Source organism: Emydura macquarii, unplaced genomic scaffold, assembly GCF_026122565.2.
Source record: "Emydura macquarii macquarii isolate MOO-44397 ecotype Brisbane River unplaced genomic scaffold, CSIRO-AGI_Emac_v2 contig_2680, whole genome shotgun sequence".
Lineage (NCBI taxonomy): Eukaryota > Metazoa > Chordata > Testudines > Chelidae > Emydura > Emydura macquarii.
Genome location: NW_027132817.1, coordinates 4,654,645 through 4,677,182, shown reverse-complemented (window position 1 = coordinate 4,677,182; position 22,538 = coordinate 4,654,645). Strand labels below are relative to the sequence as shown.

Genomic DNA, 22,538 nt, shown 5'->3' with positions numbered 1-22,538 from the left:
TGACAAAGCCCTGGTTGGGATAATTTAGTTGGGGTTTGTCCTGCTTTGACAGGGGGTTAGACTAGATGACCTCCTGAGGTCCCTTCCATTCCTAATCTTCTGTGATTCTATATGCCTTTAGCAACAGGTTAGCTTTTTCCAAAATTTTTAAATATGTTTACAACATTAATGCTGTATAATAGTTTAGATGAAAAATAATTTCCAAGTATTTATATTATACTTCCTATAACCAAGTGATTAACAGCATTTATCTAAAGTTTAAATATAGGGGAAAATTATTGTAAAAACCCCAAATGTCCCCAGATATGCAAATCTTTGCATTATTTGAATGATCACCTTGTGCCATTAAACGTGGTGATTTTCTTGGTGACTTGACTGAAGTTTCATCCAATTGGTCCCTTATATTCTTGTTAGGTAAAATTACGTCATCTTCATCAATGGTATCGTTACCACTTTCTTTAACTCCTTCTTCATCCATAATATCATCAAGACCAATAACTGAAAAAAAAACAAAAAAAAAGAGCCTAAAACTTAAAAGTATCTAGATATAAGAGGTTGGAAAAGGTGGGGGCAAGAAAAGGGGGAAGGCCAAATGAAAAAAAGAGGGGGCATTTGAGAACAAACAAAATGAAAAATGAGGAAGTGAAATAGGAAATTCTCATATGAGGCAGTTTCAGTGTAGAAAAAGCTATCACCCAAAGCTTATCATTTCTGTAGATGGTCCTTGTCAAAGAGTTATGCCACTTTCAGTGGACTCACATTTTTCTTTTTTTTTTTTAAACAAACAAAAAGACAACGCCACCACAGGAAGGTTCCAAAGCCTTATAGGATCAGCAGTCCCTTCCCACTGAAGTGAAAAAGGTAAATAGCAGAATGAGCTGATCCAAAAATGCAGAAAGTTTAAGCCACATTGTTATCTAGAACAGACACAGTTTTTAAATTTTAAATCCCAAATCACATTATGTGTCTGCATCTGTGATTTGCTAATGCCACTAGGAAAAGCACCGAGCACAGCATGCACTAGTCTTCCAGCCAGAGACTGAGAACATCGTCTGTCACATTCCTAGCCTCCACTAACCTGAGAAGGATCCCAGAGGTTGCTCCTGAACATAGGTTTCCTAAGAGGCAGTCAAGCCACTGTACCAGCCATTCTCCTCACTTTCTCTAAGTATGGTTCTGCAATGGTAGCCTCTCCTATCCCAAGATCCTATGTGTGATTAATGAATCCTGGTCCCTGTGGGATGCGAAATCTGTGAGATCAATCCAAGTACCCAAATGATTTTGCAGAGCAAGTAGCAGGGTTTGACAAATACAGCACAGAATCCAGACAACTGATACAGCTGCCTGAACAGCAGAAGACTATCTAGAAGCATTTCAAGACAAACTAATTCATATGACAAATAGGATCTTTACAAATTTCTGAAAAATGGTTAAAAATGGTTATTTAAAACTGTGGTGTAACACAATATATTTGTCTTGAAAATCAAAAAAGGCAAGCTGTTAAAGGGACTTAACCATTAAAATTTTTAGACTGTCCCATCAGAAAGTCTATCAACTCCTGTCCTTTTTCAACTCAGAGATTTTTTTTGCAATATTTGGAAGAAAAAAAACTGTTAATGAAATCTGTGACATTTGTTCAATATTAAGTATTCTCTTAAGATACTCCAAATGTAAAAGGGATAAACTGCAAGACACTGATACAGCTAATCAAACAATGGTCAATAAGCAAGCTTTAACAGCAGAAGGTCCACCCCCCCAATTTTTCTACCACAAAGGGAGCAAAATATAGCTAAATATTTGACAACTTTTATACAGCCTTTGTAAGAAAGATTAACAATGTAAATAATAACTATGTGACTCTAGAGGAGATTTACACTTAAATTTGCATTTGAAACTTAAATCTGGACAATGGTGAGCAGACATCAAACAGGAAGCAACAGTTAAGAGTTTCCAGAACCAACAGTAATTTACTTCCATTGGCTTTTATTCAATTCGCATTTTGACAATTTTTGGCATTTCATTGTATGCCTACGATTGCTGGAAGACATGTCTTTGTGCAAATCAGTGTCAGCTTTCAAATATGAATTCACAGACCCAACAATATTTTGACTCTTGTTCAGTCAAGCTTTTTCTAAACTTATGTATGCCACAAGACTGATAATGGTAGTTACACCCTATTCGTTTGAATGACTATTATTCAAATAATTCTTCACTTGGTTTATAATAGTGTACTTAATATCTTTTATATTAATCTTACATGTAAAGTGTTCTCTCTCTTCCATGTGGAATTATACTTCCTTCTCCAAAATGAGATGATGAATATGGACTGCTCAGTCAAATAACTTCTAAAACATACTTTTGGAGTGGCTCTCAGAGCTTTCATTAAGGTCCCAGGTTTTCTGATATTTGTGTTCATGATGTATCATTTTCACAGAATTCATGCCTTTCTAATTACTACAAGCAAGGGGAAATTTGCAGCTGCAGCTAAGAGATAGTAGGGACCCTCAATTGGAGCATTAAAACTAAAACATCTTAACACTTAGACTCTGTGATGCAATTTCCATCTTATAGGAGAATCAGCATCATACAACCTTGTTAATTTCAAGCCACTTGAGCTGCAATGCAACTATTTCAACTGTCTGATACTGGATGAGGAGCATTCAACACAGAATCCTGCTGGGAAAGTGATGAGAAAAAGTGACAGAGTAGAAATGCATATTGAGAAAGAAAAATAGGGAAAAAAATGAGAAAAGGACAAAAATAGCAACAAGTGACAAAAATAAACTTTGGAAATATACAAAGACACAAATGGCTACAGGACAGACAAACTGATACTAAGAAGACAACAGAAGAACTAAAGATGCAGAGATTAGCAACAGAAAATAAGCAAGCAAGCGAAAGAAAAAGTGAAAACCATTGAAGAGAATATAACAAGTTTTTTTTTTTAAACAAGTGTTTTTTTCCTGTTTGTTTTAAAGACAAGTGGGTTATGTTGTGATGATTGATTTGAACAAAATGGAAAGACAAGGAAAAAAATCTCAGCAAGGTGTAAAATATAACATACAGAAAGACGTAATACTGGCAATCAATGCAATGTTTAAAGTCTTGGTAATCCAAAGTATTTTAAGAATTTAAAAAACTACAACAGTAGTGTATTAATGTCTCATATTAGTGGTTATTTGCACCATTCAGATGTAAACTTTTTGTTTTACTTACAACTTTAGAGAAAAAAAGTTATTTCTATAAAAGTATAAAATTACAGCTATTTGCTGTTCCTTCATTAATGGAATATTGCAAAAAGCAAGACTTCTACATATCCTGAGAAAGAAAGGGGAGGGGGGAGAATTACATTCAAAACTTTCAACTGAACTATAAAATTTACATATGTTCACTGGTTTATATTTTCAGTAAAATAACCCTTCTCCATTATCTATTATGTACAAAAAATTACTTAGACTAAATGGAGATGCTTAAACTTTTTGACACATGTAACAAAGTAATTTCAAACTGTGGTTCCAAGGCAGTTTTCCCAGGGCTACAGTTCTCCATAGCAGGTGCTATCTTTTTTATTTTTATTTCTTTTTGTTTCCTGACCGTTAGGAACAAAACACCATTATTTCTGCTTTGCACTGTTCTTGTCTGCTGCCTCCATCTCTGTTAATTCATGGCAACACCAGGAGCAAACATACATAGGTGGTGACAAGTTTGACTTCCACATGTGCCATAAATGCTGTGTAAGCGGTTCCACATTTTAACATTTCTACTATGTTGTATATTGTGACTTGATGCAGCAGATCATCAAGATAGAAGGGGGCAAAAATCTAATAGGGAAAGCAGCAACTATTGTACCATGTGCCTGTGCAAACCTTAGAGTTGGATGAAAGATTTGTAAGGCAGGAAAGAAATGAAGTAATACTCAAGTGAATAAAACTTTCATTAATCCAAAGATATCCAAATGAAAGTGGATGTTCCTGAACAAGTGTGCCATTTCTTAGAATGTTCTCCTGCGATGCCAAGGTGTGAGGATTTGAATTAAGATTATTCTTTAATTGATAGAGAAAAATTCAGTTTTCAACAGATCCTAAATTAAGTTACTACTTATATAATTTACACCAACAATCCAAATGCCAGATATTTTCTTAATTTATCATACATTCTGTTTTAAAATATATCTGTTTAGATCAATATCTTGTACAGACACACCCAGTGAACTGTGCTAAGAATGTCCCCCAGTCAATATTGGCAAAACTAAGGCAGAAAAAACTAAAAAGCAAACAAACCATTTAGATCTTGAAATATCAGGCTGGACACTTGCTCCTATCCTTCACACCAGAAAAGTATTAAATAAAACTAGATTTGCCATCTCCTTGCTCTCTCAGACCAGAAAATCTGAAAAGAAGGATCAATCACCATCGCTGTACAGTCAGACATTCAGAAGTTGCCAAATGCAATAATCCAGTATGCATCCTGATGGAGCACTAAATTCCCATTCAGAAAAGGCGGTTATTCAATATGGAAACGGATTTCACAATGCTCTGCCATGGTAATCTGCTGTTCTGTGAAGTTTAGAAGTAGCAAACATTAAAGAACATCCTCCAACAACTTCAAGTAAAAAAGTGGAAAACATCTGAAGTAGAAATATCAAGCCAAATGGCACAAAGAAATTGAACTTCTTATATTTTATTTTTAAAACAGAAGGCCTTCAAATGAGAGCACCACAGGAAGAACGAAGGACTATATGCAAAAGCAACATCAAATAAAGAATGTCAATTTTATAGTGCTTCATGAATGTATAAGACACACATCAATGGAACTGTCCTGGAAAATCTCATAATGATGTTTTGTGTTTCTCCACCCACTAAAAGTTGTACTCCAAAGGAGTGAGCATCTAAACCTTCAAAAGGAGTTCAGTTAGATGCCTCAAAAGCTTTGAAACCAGGTAGATGGTCAACTAGAGATAGAAAAGGATGCACATCAAAATCTTCCATGTCCCAGATGTAATACCCATAAAATCAGTACAGCAGACATTTTCTCCATCATTTATTTTTGCAAACCAAATTTTAGTACCTTGACAACACATAAAGCACTTAATTATTTTGCCAAGACCTGAAAGGATTTATGGAAAGAAAATCAACGGGTCAACTGACCAACTCAATTTCTCTTAAGAACCAAGTTAGCACCAGAACCACCATATCAGGGGAAAAAAATGTAGGTAAGATTGCTTATAATGGCAAGATCCAAATATCGATAAAGTATCTAGCTAATGTGCTGCTCAAAAGAAAGGTAAACTTTAGTCAGAAACCATAAATACATTTCACCCACTGGTTCAAACAAGATTTAGTAAGTGCCCACAACACTAAACTGTTTCCATTGTCCTCAATAGCTTTTGAAATGATCCTTCTTTCAGAACTGTGGATGAATCAGATGGATAGAATGGAAAAGGGTAGAATGTACTGCATTCAGAACAGACACTTTCACTTTCCAGATAGTGACCCTTATGAAAAAAAACATCTAATAATTCTGGAATATCTTTCGTAGACTCTCTCTTTTGTCTTCCTACTCATGTACCATAAATACAAGGTCCTGCATATGCTTCTACAAACTTGCTTTGGAGACGACTTTTCTGAATTTCAACAGGGAATCAACTAACTCAAGAGAAACTATGTTTTAAGAAGTTTGACCATTCAGTTTACATGAATTAAGTATTAGATACTTAAGGTGCATGTGAGTCAAGGAGCTCTGGTGAATGAGGTCCTGACAGACTGGAAGTATCCATGGTAGACATACTGATATGTGCAAAGCACTGGTTTAGGAAAGGGTGATCAGGATTATTGAAACTCAGTTCTCACTGATATTTCTGGCTACCCTGAATGTGAAGAGAAAGGTTGGGAATATTAATGGAGACATGATTCAAAGAATAATAGGATGTCCTTTTCAGGCCTATGGCTGTCAATACGAGAAGGAGAATTTAATTATCTTTCTATTGGACTGAGTTGTGAAGTGACATACATATGGAAGGAACCATCTCAGTGTAATTTGCCCAAAAACTTGCTTGGTTAGCTTCCATTCTACCTCATCCAATTTATGATAGCTGAGCCAATTGGCAAGACTACTGGTTTTACAGCAGGTATTTGTGGCAATGCGGCACAGCTCCAAATATAGAAAAACTTTTCTAGCCTCTGTTTTGATTTTCACTTTTTTCCTACCTTAATGGTTGAGATAAACCATGGTAACTCTCCATGGTTTATCTCCAAAGGAGACTACACACCCTGTGCTATGGGATGGGAGTTCAGATTGGGATGTCTCAACAAGTTTATAGATTGCTGGACTATCTACTATAAATTTTCCCTTGAAGAGATGATGAGGTGATCACCATTACTAATGGACTTCAAAGTTCAGAGGAATTCTCAACAGATGATCCATAACCTGTAACTGGTCATTTCAGTGCCTGATCAGGAGTTTTGAAGGAGGCAGAGGTGGAGCATTCCACAGGGATTGTTCTACACACAATGACAGCTATTGAGCACCAGAATGAGCACCAGAAGACACTGGTGTGCTGATACCTGAAGGGGTGTGAGGAATTGTTTTAAATTTTGTTTTATTTCTCCACAGGTAATACTATAAGGCCATGTTAGTTTTGAACAGAACTCTCAGATACAAGTGTCTCTGAGATATGATAAAGGAACCCTTCTGATGATTCATTATCCATCCAAAATGTTCCCCAAGAATTTGATATTGCAGAGCACATTGCAAACTGCCACCTTGTATGACTGCACTTTCTCCAAGTGACAGTAGAGCTGCACAGCCTATGAGGTAGGCTACCAAATCAGCTGTCAACTACATGGACACTCATTGAGTAGGGACAGGCAGAGAAACATTGCTTGGAAATGATAATGCTTGTTCCCAACTGCAAAGCATAGGAACTGCTGGTGCAATGTCATCTTTAGAATATATGCCTTCCTTGAAATCGATGAAGAAAAAGCAAGGCCAGGTGCATACCATTATCCCATTGAATCCCCACTGCATGGCAGAACTGCACCCCAAAATTTAAGTTTTCATGTATTTAAAAAATAAATAAAAGTATGTTTCTAGCCTTTAGGGTTTCAAAGAAAACCATGAAAATGTGACCAAAGTATAAACCAATGCAGTTCAAGTCTGCAGACAGCTTGAAACAATAGCTGTCAGATGGGTGAACTGGGCCATTTTTCTCCATGGGATGGTAAGCTTGAAACTTAAATATGACAATTTAAATATCAGTATTGTTAATTACCACTGCTGATAATTTTAGCAAAAACATCCAGCTACTGTGCCAAAAGCCCCAACTCCACTCCATGCCGTGCCAAATTCTCCAGCTTTGTCCTGACAATTTCTACAATACAAGTTGTTAAAACAAAAATATTTGGAATACTGAGAAACACAAGTGTAGGAACAGCACAAAATACATTGAGTAATATAAAAAAGGTCTTCTATACTTATTATATTATTCATTTTCATATTTCATTAATTAAAAACTCCACTTAAATCTAAAAATAGCTGTCACAGAATTTCCACTACAGTGACAAAGAATCCAGGAATTTACTGCAGAATTTAGATTCAGCTTGCTATGGAGTACATGGAAATGTGAGTATAAGATATCTTGAGTGGGAGACTACTTCTTAGATTAGAAGAACTGAGGTCTCCAGCCCTCCATCCTAAAATGAGTTTTGCATACTGAATTTTTAATGAAGTCTGGCCATATTTCTAATCTTTCTAGGACTGTTCCATTTCTGTTTCTTCAAAAGTCTTTACAAAATAGGCATAACCACACTGTATACATTTATATGCACATGCCTATGTATATTTATATGCAGAACATGTTTAACCAAGAGGATGTGCAATTTTGACTTATCTTAGCGTAAGATTCAGCATCCCCAGCATTACCTAGACGAAGTGAACCTGTCACTCATAACATCCTTGTGCATCACTATTCATATCATCCAAAATTTGTCAACGTTAATGAGACTAGCGAGGCTTTCATATGTCTAATGTAAAGAAGTCAAGAATTTTTTTTTGGTAGCATAGTAGGTTGAGGGACTATGGAGGAGTGGAGAAAGAGGAAAGATGCTGGGGAAGATATTATTTCAGGCTGTCTTTAGTTATCATAAAGAAGCAGTAACGGTCAAAATATTTAGCTTTTGCTTTACTGTTCACTTCTATAACTGCCTTAGTTGCTACTTTCCTTGATCTGTTGTTAGCTGGTGCTATAAAACAGAAAACTGAGTGCAGATGAGAGTCTATTCTAGGTCCTGCAATAATATAATTTGCTTCCTCACTGATGAGGATATGGTCACTTTTGGGGGGAAAGAGAAAAAAAGGGGGGAACTGATGAAAGTACTGGACCATTTGAAATTGCAGTGTTTAAGAGTTAAAGATATGATTTCATTATATCAGCAAAGCACTACTGAAATTTCAGTAATGTTAGTCATCTGAAGATTCTATTTGTAGTACCAATTGTGAAGCAACCTTAACCATAAGGATGCATAAACAGTGGGCCAGGTTTACACCGAAATCAATATAATTATTCCATCAATGTAAATGAGTTTAGAAACTGGCCCAGTGGCTTTTAATAATTTTCAAAAACATTGCAATACACTTTTCAATAACCATTAAACAATGGTATTCCTTTTTTAAACATGGCTATGAACTGGTTTTAATTCAACTATATCCCAGCTATTACAAAGAACACTGTTAGCAATTGCAATGGTTTGGTTGAAATCAACCAAAGCAGGACCCTGGATCTGGTATCACTTCAGTACTAGAAAGACTAGGATTACCAGAGTATCTCAAAGACCTCAAGAATAGTTTACATCATTCAAACACTCCTACTCCTAACTCTGCATTCTTGCAATTCTGAAGGCAGCTGGCTATATTTGGTGGTTAGATGTAGTACTTATGCAAAGCTTATCACTGCTTTGGTCAGGAAAAAATTACACATACTGAAGACAAGCCTAAGGAAACCCTGATCCAGCCTGGACCTCCCCCCAATCACCAACACAATGTCTTCCTAGATAAATATTACAGATGCCTTCATGTGAAATGAAGAACAGCCTGTGTTTAATGCCTGGGACCTAAGTCATAAAATAGAAGGGAAAAACCCCAACTCATCATTTTCTATATTAGCAAAAAGGGATGGCACTACGTATTTTAAATTGTAGTCTTAAAAAATTGTAAGATTTACCTGTTGAACAAGGCATCTGGAAATTAGGATCATTGCTATCCAAAACTGGCAAACAGAACTGGGCACTTGCAGATCCTAGCATAGGATCCTTATCACTGAGCATGTTCTTCAACGAATCCTCTAAGAGATTCTGACTTGTACTAAAATCCTCACAGACTTCATTCTCCAGGTTGGATCCTAGAAATAGGGCATCATCTAAGTGTTCAGTAGGAATTAAATGGTTAAATGTATCAACTATATCCATGAAGACTCCTGTGTGTCTTTCAGCCCTATAGAAAGACAAGAAAAATACCATAAGAAAATAAGCTACAAATTGTAAATAACCTAAGAAACCAACAAGTTGTTTTGGTAGTTGTGTTTTCTAAAGAATGCTAAAGTTACTTCAGAATTGTAACAAATTTCTGCTTATTGTTTAGAATGACTCCTTGGAAATCTAAAAACACATCTGCTTTTTTCCCCTCCATCAGCATGTGCACACCAGGTTGTTATTGTAGGCTCATCTATTAGCACTGGAGTGCTAGCATTTATAGACACATACAGTGAATTGAAACATTCCCTTTAAAAAAGTCCAGTTGGACCTCAATCAAATAAGGGAAAAAGTCAAGGTCAACCAAATCGGGGCCAATTGTCTTGACAGTGGTCCTTTGAAGTAACGTCTCTTCACCTTAAAACTAAAGATCTGATTATCCTTAACTCCCACTGAAAATAACAGACTAAAAGGAGTTCAGCAACTAGCAGGATTGTGCGGGAGGGAGAAGAACTATATTATAGTTCATTAAAAAAGCTACCATGAAGGAGTACAAATGGCTGTATTTTATGATATAATGCTTAAAAAACTTACTTCAGATATTTCACCTATTATGTTCAATAGCACACTACAAACAAAAGCACTTTGGGTGAAATTCTGGCCCCCACTTAAATCAATGAGAATTTTTCACTGACTTCAATGGGGACAAAGTTAATAACAAATGGTGAAAGCTTAAGTTTCAGTGTTGTATAAACAAGGCCCAGTGTACTCTACTAGCAAGCTGCACCTATATTATGTGACAAGACCTGTCCTGGTTTCTGTAATACTTCTGTATGACGAACTGGAATTTGTGTTGCAGATTCAGTAATTAATAAAAAAGTGGAGTAAATATTTAACTAAATATTAAAAATGAACAGTCAATACAATATTCATTTTAAATAATCCTCATATTTTCAGTATACCCTATGTTTTTGGACCAAAGACAGATAACTGCACTGTTGAAGCAGACAGGAATAGGGAGAAGGCCACTAAATATGACAGCCGGATAATGGAAAGTTGGCATGATGGCACACAATAAGGTTTTGGGAGACTTTAGGTTTTGGCATCCTGAAAGTAGCTGAGGATTTTGGAAAAGGGAAAGAGATGCATATCCTGTCTCATTCTCTCCTCATCTCATAGACAGGATAGTGATTACTTGTTTTTAATGAAGTAGGGGAATGAGATGGTGTGTGGATGTGCAGCCTGAACTCTTTTCCAGCCCTCCATTCCAGCAACCCTTGACAATAAGCAGCTGCCCCAATACTTAGTTGTGCTTACAGCAATAGTTAAGCACACTAACTGAATATTTCTGTTAGAATGATCAACACTGCAGCACTTAGCTGTATTCATATTTAAGGATCAACACCACAACAAGTTCAACTGTGTTTTTGTAACGAGTTCATATTTTAATCTGACACACAGCATGGAATGTGTCCAAAAAACTGCTTTCTCCCATAATATAACCATGTCAACCTACTTTGAGTCCACACCTACTACAATCCCTGCTTTTTGGGCAGTCTGGGAAAATCTGGGCAGCTATCCCATAGTTGTCTCAACAGAGGAAGAAGAACCCAGAGGACGTGCACACAAAGCAGCACAAAGACAATGCACTCTGGATGTTCTACTGATCAGAGATCTCAGAGTAAGGAAAACCAGCCAAACAAGGTACCCAGAAAGGATTAGCGAATCCCAGCTCTACAGTAAAAAAATATGTTATAACCTTGTATAGAAGCCTTGTCTATGAGAGAATTACACCACAGTAATTTGTTAATGAAGTGGTGTGCCCACACTAACCATCATGGTTAGCATAAAACAATGCAGTGTGTCCACTTTTAGCATTCCCTACTGCTGTTCCAATTCCTAGCCTCAAAACAGGCATTTGAAGAAGCAGCAAACAACTGGAGAGGCACTATACTAAAATGTTTTTTAAATGTGAGGTGTTTAAAAATTAGCCTTTTGAAATCTAGAAAACAGTCTGTATTTTATTTTACATAACAGACATTCTATTAAAGTATTTTTAAAACAAGAAAAAGCCTTATGATTGTATCCACACAACACCTTATAAAGCAAATAATATGCATAAAATTTTAAAAAGCTCCAACAGGTCAAAATAAAAAAATAATTGGGAATACAGCATTGTGGAACTCTGATGGGAAGACTGATGACAAAGGTGCTCCAGCCCTTTTTATACTAGTACTGATAAGATACAGAGCAATAGATGCAGAACACAATGGTTGTGAAATATGTCCTGAACGAGTGTAACTGCAATGGAAATGCTCATGTATAAGATTAAGATTTAATCATGGTTATGTTCAGTAAAAGTCACAGACAGGTCATGGGCAATAAACAAAAATTCACAGGAACAGTGATCTGTTCCAGATGTTTACTAAAAATAACAGGTGGAGGGGGGGAAGGGAAGGGGGGAAAGAGAGGGGAGGAATGACAGGGGGGGGAAAGGGGACTGACTGCCCCAGCCCCTCTGCCACAGGGTGGCATAATCCCAGCTCCAGCCACAGGGGATAGATGGGGGGCGCACAGCACTGCCTGAAGCTGCAGGTTGTGGGCACACAGCCCTGGCCAAAGCTGTGGGACAGGGGCACATGGCCCCAGCTCCTGCACTGGCCAAAGTCCTGACCACTACCCTGGGGGCACATGGCCCCAGTTCCAGCCCCACCTCTGAGAGCAGAAGAGAAGTCACAGAGGTCTGGTAAAGTCACAGAATCCATGACTTCCATGAGTAAACTGTGTCCTCAATTATTACAAACATTGTAGGAATATTGTAGGAATCTGTGTCTTCAACTGTTTCAGGCAACCTAAAATCTGTCCAGGCTCTCTCCGTCTCCTTGCTTTAGCCTGTCCTTTTCCATTTTCATTATTCTGGGAAATTTCCAGTTTATAAAATTAATTTTTTTCTGCCACTAAATAAGCATAATTGATGTCTCTGAATCCCAAAGAATGCATGCTAAAATATTGTTACGGTATTATTCAGTGTGGCAGAGATTCATATTGCACAGTATCCACCACTTTTTCCTAATAAAGTGTAGGTTTTTCCAGGATTATATTAAAAGTAGTCCACAGTGATTATGATTTTCGAGAGAAAGGAATTCAGATATCAATTAAATTTCTCCTCCTTCAAACCAGCCTTGCAGGAGGGAAAAAATGTATAATATCAGATGGGGGGAGATGGGGAATTGGAGGAAGGTGGTGTCCACACAAACTCTTGTTAAATTTATTTGTTTGTTTGCAAGGAACATTACAGATTAGAACAGTCCTCCTCAAATTACATTATTTATCTTTAATTATGCCTTCCATTTACATATTCTGGATTTTCTTTGGATACATTTGACCCTTTTTAATTTATTCTTTAGTTTCCTTTAAGTGTAAGCTTTTATTTTTTTTAAAGTGAAAAGTTCCAGACGGGTAGCCTTGTTAGTCTGTATACAGCAAAAACAACTGACGAAGTGGGTTGCAGCCCACAAAACCTTATGCCCGCAGAAATTTGTTAGTCTTTAAGGTGCTACAGGACTCTTGTTATTTTTTTAAAGGGTCTCCCCTCGACCCACTGTTAACTTATTATGTAAGAGTCAGGTTTCATATTTTTCTTAGTTGATGTTAATTATAATTTCCTTTTCTTAAAATCTTTTTTTCCCTCAACGTGGTACTGCTCTGTATATATTAGTTCATAACACTAATTTTATATTACCAATTTATATTGGCCAAGTTTCATACCATCAAACATTTAAAGCCATCTGACGGAGAGAGAGACTCAAGTTGACTTTTTTTAATTTAAAGTTTAACAAATTTAACTCAGGCTATGAATAATGGAATCTGACAGAATCTAAACCTAAACCCAAGGAAAACGGAATGTACCAGTCTAAAATACGCCTTACCTAACTGATAATAAGAATGTTAAATGTTGACAATGGTATTAGCTGAGCCAATCAATTGTCTTCTGCTGCTGTGGAAGCCTAACATATTAAGGATAAGATGTAATTAGTTCTGTTCACTGTACTTATTTTTCTGAAGGGTTAATGAGGTCCCCTGGAACAAGTGTGCATATTTTATAGAGTATATGAATGTATTAAGGCCCAATCCCACAAGTCACTTCATGGGGTAGTGGGAGGGAGGGGGTCAGGGCCTAAGTCTCAAGCACTAAACGATGCGACATCTTCAACAATGACTTTGTTGGCTTTGACACTGGTCAATGACTAAAGTTTTAAAAGACTTTTGTTCATAATAACCATGGGGAATGAGTTGGACCCTATGGGTAGACTCCACAATAAAGACCAGAACATTTTATCAAATGACACACAGCCCTGCTATTGATAAAATGTCACTGACTGGGAGGCAACAGAGGAAAGCTCCACCTTAACTGGTATGAAATTAGCTACCTTCAAATAACAGAAAAATCCTTTTTAATCTTATGCTAAATACTGTACCTGAAATCAGTGGTTCTCAACCGGGGTACATGTACTCCTGGGGGTACGCAGAGGTCTTCCAGGGGGTACATCAACTCATCTAGATATTTGTCTAAGTTTACAGCAGGCTACATAAAAAGCACTAGTGAAGTCAGTACAAACTAAAATTTAATTCAGATAATTTGTTTATGCTGCTCTATATACTGTACACTGAAATGTAAGTATAATATTTATATTCCAATTGATTTATTTTATAATTATATGGTAAAAATGATAAAGTAAAGAATTTTTCAATGATAGTCTGCTGTGATATTTTCGTAATATTAGGTCTGATTTTGTAAGCATGTAATTTTTAAGTGAGGTCAAGTTTGGGGAGTACACAAGACAAATCAGACTCCTGAAAGGGGTACAGTAGTCTAGAAAGGTTGAGAACCACTGCTTTAAACAGCCTAAGTGAAAGGAGCAATCATCATATTAAATGTAGTTTACCTCCCCTCCCCGTATTATAAATGTCCAGAACCACCACAGATTACTGACATCCTGGGAAACTCTGCCTACACCATATCCACCAAGGAAATTCACTAGAGAGAGGAAACTCTCAGTAGAAGTAAGTTAAGTTTTACAACCACCTGTACTTTTTTATAATTAAAAGAAACAAAAAAGATAAGAGGTTTGTCACCTCCTCTGATTCAAGTTATTATGGGTTTGTATTTTAATGCCAGAAGCTATTATTATTTAATTGTATTACAGTAGTGCTTAGATGCCCAAACTGAGATAAAGCCTCCTTGTATCAGGCACTGTGCTGACACACACCAAGAGTCTGTGACCCACAGAGTTCAGAATCTAAACAGACAAGAGACAAAGGCTGGGAAGGGAAACAGAGAGATGTGAAGTGACTTGCTCAAGGTCACACAGCATGCTTGTGACACAGCCGATAATAGAACCCAGGTCTCATGACTCCCAGACCTATATGCCTTATCTACTGGACCACTCTGCCTCAAGGCCAATAATCAAGAACAACCAATACACATCACAGAGAAAAAAATATTTGGAGTTATAAAAGCTACCTTGGCAGTATCCTTTTTTTAAAAAAAAATTAAGATATAAAACAAGATGGACGCATGGCTGAATTTGGTCTCTTTCCAGAGCCTTTTCAATTTTATTCCAATCACAAAGTCATCAAAAATGTGCCTAGTAGCAGTCTCTACTCAAAAGAGTATCACCCATATCAGTACAGTTGTAGATCAGGTCTAAGGCATACTGGCCACACTATACTGGAAAAATTTGCCCAGTCCCTTACTTTCATTCACAGATCCCAAGGCCAGAAGGGACAATTGTGATCATCTAGCCTGAAGCACTGTATAAAACAGACCATAGAATTTCCCCCAAAAAATTCCTAGATAAAGCGTATCTTTTAGAAAAACATCCAGTCTTGATTTAAACATGGTCCGTGAATCCACAATGACCCTTAGTAAATTGTTTCAACAGTTAATTGCTCTCACTTTGTGAACGTATGCCTTATTTCCAGTTTAAATTTGTCTATTTTCTACTTCCAGCCACTGGATTGTGTTATACCTTTCTCTGCTAGACTGAAAAGCCCATTATTAAATATTTGTTCCCCATTTACGTACTTACAGAATATAATCAAGTCACCCTTTAATCTTCTCTTTGGTAAGCTAAATATATTGAGCTCCTTAAATCTAACACTGTAAGGCATGCTTTCTAACCCTTTAATCAGTCTCATGGCTCTTCTCTGAAACCTCTCCAATTAATCAACATCCTTCTCAAATTATCACCACTAGAACTAGACCCAGTATTCCAGCAACAGTTGCACCAGTGCCAAATTACAGAGGTAAAATAACCTCTCTTCTCTTACTCAAGATTCCCCAGTTTATTCATCCCAGGATCACATTAGTTCTTTTGGCCACAGTATCAAACCAGGAGCTCATGTTCAACTGACTGTCCAACACAACATTAAAATCTTTCCCAGTCACTTCTTCCCAGGATAGATGCTTCCCCATCCTGTAAGTACTGCGTACATTCATACATTTACATTTAGCCATATTAAAACACATTGTTTGCTTGTGCCCATGTTACCAAGTGATCCAGATCACTCTGAATCAATGACCTGTCCCCTTCATTATTTATCACACACCCCGTTTTTGTCTCATCTGCAAATTTTATCAGTAATGATTTTATGTGTTCTTCCAGGTGATTGATAAAGAGGTTAAACAGTAAAAGGCCAAGAACAACTCCCTAGAAACACCCACTCAATGACAATTCCCTGTTTACAGTTATGTTTTGAGATCAGTTAGCCACTTTTAATCCATTTAATGGGTGCCACACTAATTTCATATCGTTCCAGGGTTTTTTAATCAAAATGTCATGCAGTACCAAGTCAAACACCTTACAGAAGTCTAAGTACATTACATCAAGACTATTACCTTTATCAATCAAACTTGTAATCTCAACATAAAAAGATATCAAGTAGTTTGACAGGATCTATCTTCCATAAACCCACGTTGATTTCCATCAATTACATTACCTTCCTTTAATTCTTTCTTACTTGAGTACTGTATTAGCTGGTCCATTATGTTGTCTGGGATTGGTGTCAGGCTGGAAGGCCTATAATTACCTTAGTCACCACATTTTCCCTTTTTAAAAACTGGCATATTAGTTTTCTTCCACTCTCCTAGAATTTCCCCCATGCTCCAAGACTTATCGAAAATCAACATTAATGGTCCAGCATTCTCCTAAGCCTAACTAATGTCTAACTTCAGTAACTTCTGTTTAGCATCTTCCAGAGATACAGTGGAATGGAAAGAGTATGAGAGACTATATTTTCTGTTTTTTCCTCAAATACAGAACTGAAATATTTATTGAGCACTTCCGCCTTTTCTGCATTATAATTCTACCATTTCCATCTAATACTGGACCAATACCATTTTAAGGATGCTTTGTGTTCCTAATATATTTGAAAAGCTCCTTCTTATTGTCCTTAATTCTGCTGGCCATAGATTTCTCCTTGTGTCCCTTTGCTTCACTCATCAATTTTCTACTCTTAATACCTAATGTATATTCAATACCATCAACTATTATTTATTATTCTTTTATAGCTACCTTCATTTTTTTCTCTAAACAAGGTTGGTTTTGTAACCAGCGTGCAGCACCTTCTTCCTCAATTGTGGCTTTTTGAGCATTTAGTAACATGTTCTTAAATGATTTCCAATTACTATTCACATTTTTTCTGATTAAATTCTTCCATGCTAATTTGACTCATAACTGTTTTCAGCTTCGTGAAACTGACCATACTATAACTTTACACTTCATCACGTTATTTTCTGGTTCTCCTAACCTGCTCTTATCTTCCCCTTACCTTAAAGTTCTTTCTAAATGAGTCTACATGAAGCACCTGCTAATCACAGAGTTGTTGAAATGTCAACAGTCTGACAAGTCAGAGGTTCTGGAACAGCTTCCCAATAGCTTAAATTGGTCCAGTTCTTTCTTAAAACTAATTGAGTGCAATTGATAAGGGGCAGTGCTCAGCAGCCCCAGGGGTTCACTTCCAGTCTTATGTTCCTAAAAAGTTCATGCTTCAGCCATCCAACTGCTGGGTGAGGAAGGAGTTCCTTCCCCAGTGAATTCTGGTTTTGTTTGTTTGTTTTGTCTCCTTCCTCTGAAGCATCAGAAATGGAGCCTGAGCAGTGGATGGAGTGGGCCAGGCTCTAAGGTGGGCACCAACCGTTCTCTCTCAATTACTTGGCTGGCTGGTTCTTGCTCACCTGCTCAGAGAATAACTAATCATCACATGTTGGGTCGGTAAGGAATTTTTCCCCAGGAAAACCCCCTACATCAGATTCACTGTGATTCTGGAGGGATGCCTTCTTCTGCAGCAAGTGGTGCAGGTCACTCACCAGGATTACCCGGCATCTCTCACTTACTCACTGACATGCATTGGGCATTGGTGCACCTTGGTCCCTCCTGGTCTTCCTGTGGCACACAGCAGTCTAGTCTCCTATGGGCTGTAATACTTCGGTTTAATTTTGGTTGCTGGATGTAGTATGCAGGTGCTGGGTTTAATGTATGGGGCTGGGTGGCATTGTTGACCTGTGATATACAGGAGATCAGACTAGGTGATCTAGTGTTCCTTCTGACCTTAACTCCATAACTAAGTAAATTTAAATTAATTAAAGTGGGTAGAATTCTTTCTATGACTACTTGGAGCATTCAGACTTTCATCACTGATGGTCAGCAGGCCTCTTAGCGCTAGCTTCCTTGGTGCTTAAAAGGAACCACCTAAGCAGTCAACAAGGTATTTTAGGGTATTTCTCTAATAAAAAGATCCAGTCATCATGATTATGTTAATAAACCAGCACTATCTAAACATCTCAGTCAGAAGGGAGATGACAATGTTTTAAATCATATCAAGGGGTTGGAAAGGAAGACAGAATGAAGAAAGATGTTACTCAGAGACCTGAAATCTTTCACAACCACATATAAGATCCCACCAGCTATTTTCCTCCTTGAACAGACTAGACCCTGCTACCACCCATTCTCTACTCAACAAAATATGCTTCTCTCTCTTTTTGCTGCAAAAAAGGTACAACTATCCTCCAATCAAAAGACTCAGCTGGATACAGTACAAGTTCTGTTTCAAAGTGCAAATGACTATCCACTTTATTATTCACACAAAGATAGCCTTGGAGAGTATCTTTTGTTACAATGCTTTAATATATATCAATAAATATACCCCACAAAAATTGAAAATAGTCAGGACCTAATAAGTCATCTTGTCCTTCACTCTATCAACAGGTTTCCTCAAATTTTCCTGGGAGACTAATCTATAGTAAGCATTAGAGCTCACTATTAGAGGTTTCCCAAACATCCATTTTAAAGTTTTCTATATTAATTGTTACCATATTACTCATATCATATACACCTTGACCATGCGAAACAGCTACTCTCTCCTTCTTGGTTTTTACACAGATTAATTCTCAAAAACTTGCTATAAAGTATTTAAAATAAAAACTATTTATACTGTAAATACTAAATATTACTCAGTGTCAAACTGTATATATTTAGTGTTATTTAGTAGGTCAATCTATTTAGCCCCATAATTTTTGTTCAGAAATTGCTTTCAACTTGTCGATATCATTCTGATGAAGGGTTGCTCTGAACTATACTTAGCCAGATTTTTAAAAGTATTTAGTCACCTGAAGATGCAGTCTAGTGGGATTTTCAAAAGCTCTTAAGTAACTCTCCCACTATGATGATGTTTCACTAGTGCAATACGAACAGGGGTATTATCTCACGCCTCTTCTACACGCCATCCAATTTTTTTTATTAATTTTGTAGTCAGATCACAATGCAAGCTCATATCCAAACCACTGTGCATTACAACACAATGTTTTATGCTTTCCAAAACTTTTCCCACATACATAAAATCATTTTTCCCCAGATGCACCAATGCAAGTTAATACATGTTTTGTATCTTCTGCACGTATTCCTTTCCTCACTTGTGTCTGTCACACCTTGATTAAGTATAGTTTGTAAATGTAATATTTTATTAGTTTTCAGATCATTACATATTTCAAGTAAAAACAGGAATTTTAGCGCGTGTGGCACCCAACTGGACAGTGCCACAGTTTACCCTTTATTTACAGTCTGATTCAGTCTTCAGTCTATGTGGTAAAGCGAGTTACAATGTTATTTTGAATTAAAATATTAGGAAATGAAGGGAATGTATTGCATATAATAGATCTAGGCTTTAACTAAAGTTTTCGCCACACATTTTCACTTAAGATTATTTTGAGAAGTAATTCAACCAGTTACAGGCCAGCGAGTGACTGTGCTGTATTAAACCTATCCCATATCATACAAGCACTGATATGGCTACACATGTTAACCTTGCAACTACTCATTATCTCTGGAAGTTAATGGACTAGGCAATATACTACAGCTCACAGAGGCACAGTCATCCAGGTTTTTTCCAATCTAAATGATAATGATTGCTAAAAAACAGAGGGGTTTTTGACTGCACAATCAGAATGAATCTAAAGTTATATGTACAGAAAATAGAGTAAAAGCTAATCAAGAAAATAAACGGGTTCAAAATAAAGGACAGCTGAAGAATACTTTCATTATGGGTAAATGTAAAACATAGCATCCTCATCCATTTATTGAGTAGTTTAATAATTATTCCAAGAAATCTAAAACCCAGCATTTAAAATAATCCCATACATAAAATGCTTAATTATGTAATAGAATTGTATTGTTTAAGTATAATTATACAGTTTTAATGTATAAATATTGCATTATGCGTTGACCCTCTGCAGCTTTTATTCTGCAGAACACTTCTTGAATTACCCACAAACAGAGCACCTCCTCTTCCATATCCCCCCACTCCATTGTCCTCAGTCTCTTTCATGCTGCAGACAGTGGGGAAGGATGCATGGTACATCTACTACTTTGGAAATATCTACCATATTGCATATTGGGTATTAAATTTTGACATCTTTGGTCACTTGGGGAGGAGAGGTGGTCATTTTCCATCATCTCTTCTTTACCTGTAGCCCACACAAGAAGTACTGTACAAAACTGCTTAATGCAGAGGTTTTTTTGTTTGTTTTGATGCCAGGTTTAGAAGTGTGGTGGGAAGAAAAAAATCAGAGCAATGGAGGTCAGGAGCAGATAGTATGGTTTGAGTCACTGAGCATGGTTGTTTTGGGGGGATGGAATATCAAGGAGTGGTTGAGCAGGCACGGTGGGGAATGAGGGGGGCTGCAGAAGGTCCAATCCTCTGGGATAAATGATCAAGAGATAAATGAGGCAGGATCTGGATGAGTGAGGGTGTAGGAGCAGGTGCTAGAGAAGGGACCCAGGTCAGTATACGTGGTGTGTGTATGGGGGGGATGCTGGTCAGCGGAGTGGTGTGTGGGTGTGTACTGAGGGACGAGGGGAAAACAATGGGTGTTGGGGCAGGATCTAGGAGTCCCAGATTAGGAGGTGGCCTGGGAAAAGAGGGGAGGATAACAGGCCCAGGTCAGGACCAGGCCCGGCGGGGGATGGGTGAGGGTAGCGGGCCCAGCCCAGGGAGGGGAAGAGAGGCTAGTCAAGGCCGAGAGGCGACGGTGGCTCTTGGTCCTTGTAGGGGCGGGCAGCAGATCCTGGGGCCGCCTCCAAAGAAGGAGGGGTGGAGGCGACTCTAACTCGGTGCCCAGGGTTTACCCCGGCCCGTGCCAGCGGCGTGGCAGAGCGGAGGCCTCACGCCGTAGGGAGACAGGCTCCTGGCAGCCACCGAAGAGCCCCGTGCGCCAGGCCACGCCGACTTCTCGCCACTGCTTCGGGCCCAGCCGGCCCGGAGGGTGACCGCGGAGAGGGTCCGACGCGCGGCCCCTCGCCCCTGTGTCCGACGGCGGTAACTCACCCTGCTCCGCCGCCCAGCGCTGCCCAGCGGCCCAGCTGTGGGGGAGGAGGACGACGGCGGCGGCCGCGCAGGAGGTGGTGGCGGCGCGCGCGGCTGGCTCGCTCCCTGGTGGGGGGGGGGAGGCGCTCAGGTCCCCCCCCGTCAGCCCCAGCCCTCAGGTGGTCCCGCCCGGCCTGGCTAGCGCTCACAGCCGCGTGCCCGTGTACGCGCCCGGGCCCCGGCCACGCAACGTGCGCGTGAGGCAAGCGGAGGCGCGCAGGCCAGCGCACGTGACCGCTGTGTTTACTCGTCCAGGGCAGCCGTGTATAGGGCGCATGCGTAACAGCCTCCAGGTGGGTGGGGCAGTGGCTCGGGCCGGGCAGGCTGCGCTTAGGGCCTGTGGGTCCGATCCGCTTCCAACGGAGCGCGAGGGCAGAGGGGGGGACTGACCTGCCTCGGCCGGGCGGCGTGTAGCTTTCTACGTTACCTTCCGCTTCCCCATCCCTGCTGGGCGGGCCAGAGGCGGCCCCTGGGCCCAGCTCCCGCCGCGCTACGGCTGAAGCTGGGGGAGGGCCCCGCCTGAGCAGCGAAGCCGGCCCCGGGCTTCCGCGCGGGAGCCCACCGGGGCGAGGGCCAGGCAGCGCTGGTGAGGGCCTGATGTCCACCCAGCCCAGAGGAGACCCACCCACCCAGCCGCCCTCTCCAACAAGCGGGGGAAGGGGTAGCTTTGCCCCGGGCGGCGGCGGTGATTGCGCATGCACTGAGCACGTGCCGTGGTTCGAGACCTTGCCCTCCCTGGGAACCCTGATTATCAACCGCAGCAGGTGCAAACTCCGTTTCGGGGCGGCCGTAGCTCAGGCCTGTTGTTTGCAAAGAGCTTTGAACATTTCAGTGCTTTAAAAATAAAGCCACTGGGGTTCAGAAACTCCTTCCCTAAGCCTGTGGCTCCTGCTTTGCTGCCATGTTAGCCCCAAAGGGGTTAAACTAGACATCTCAGAGTGTCCACAGCCTGGGGGGAGCTCTGGGCTATGTGTGTACAGGAGGTGCAGGAGATCTCAGACACAGATTGCATTCTACAGCAGCAGCATCCCCACAAAGGCATAAAACAAAAGGGCTGAGCCATGTGCCCTATAGACCTGACACTGACTAGCCTCTACCGGACCCAGGTGGCTTGGAAGCACCTGGGATTTAGCAATTGCAGCTGCTCACAAC

General features: G+C 39.3%; 1 protein-coding gene across 1 annotated transcript in view; it reads right to left on the bottom strand.

The window, feature by feature from the left end:
- Positions 1–22,161, bottom strand: part of PHF3 (PHD finger protein 3) — a 76,518-nt gene extending 54,357 nt beyond the window's left edge. The window contains 3 exon segments of the mRNA XM_067565523.1: positions 337–498; positions 9,218–9,486; positions 21,348–22,161. Coding sequence (XP_067421624.1) covers positions 337–498; positions 9,218–9,461 — 406 coding nt within the window. The 5' untranslated portion in view covers positions 9,462–9,486; positions 21,348–22,161.
- Positions 22,162–22,538: the final 377 nt, after the last annotated feature.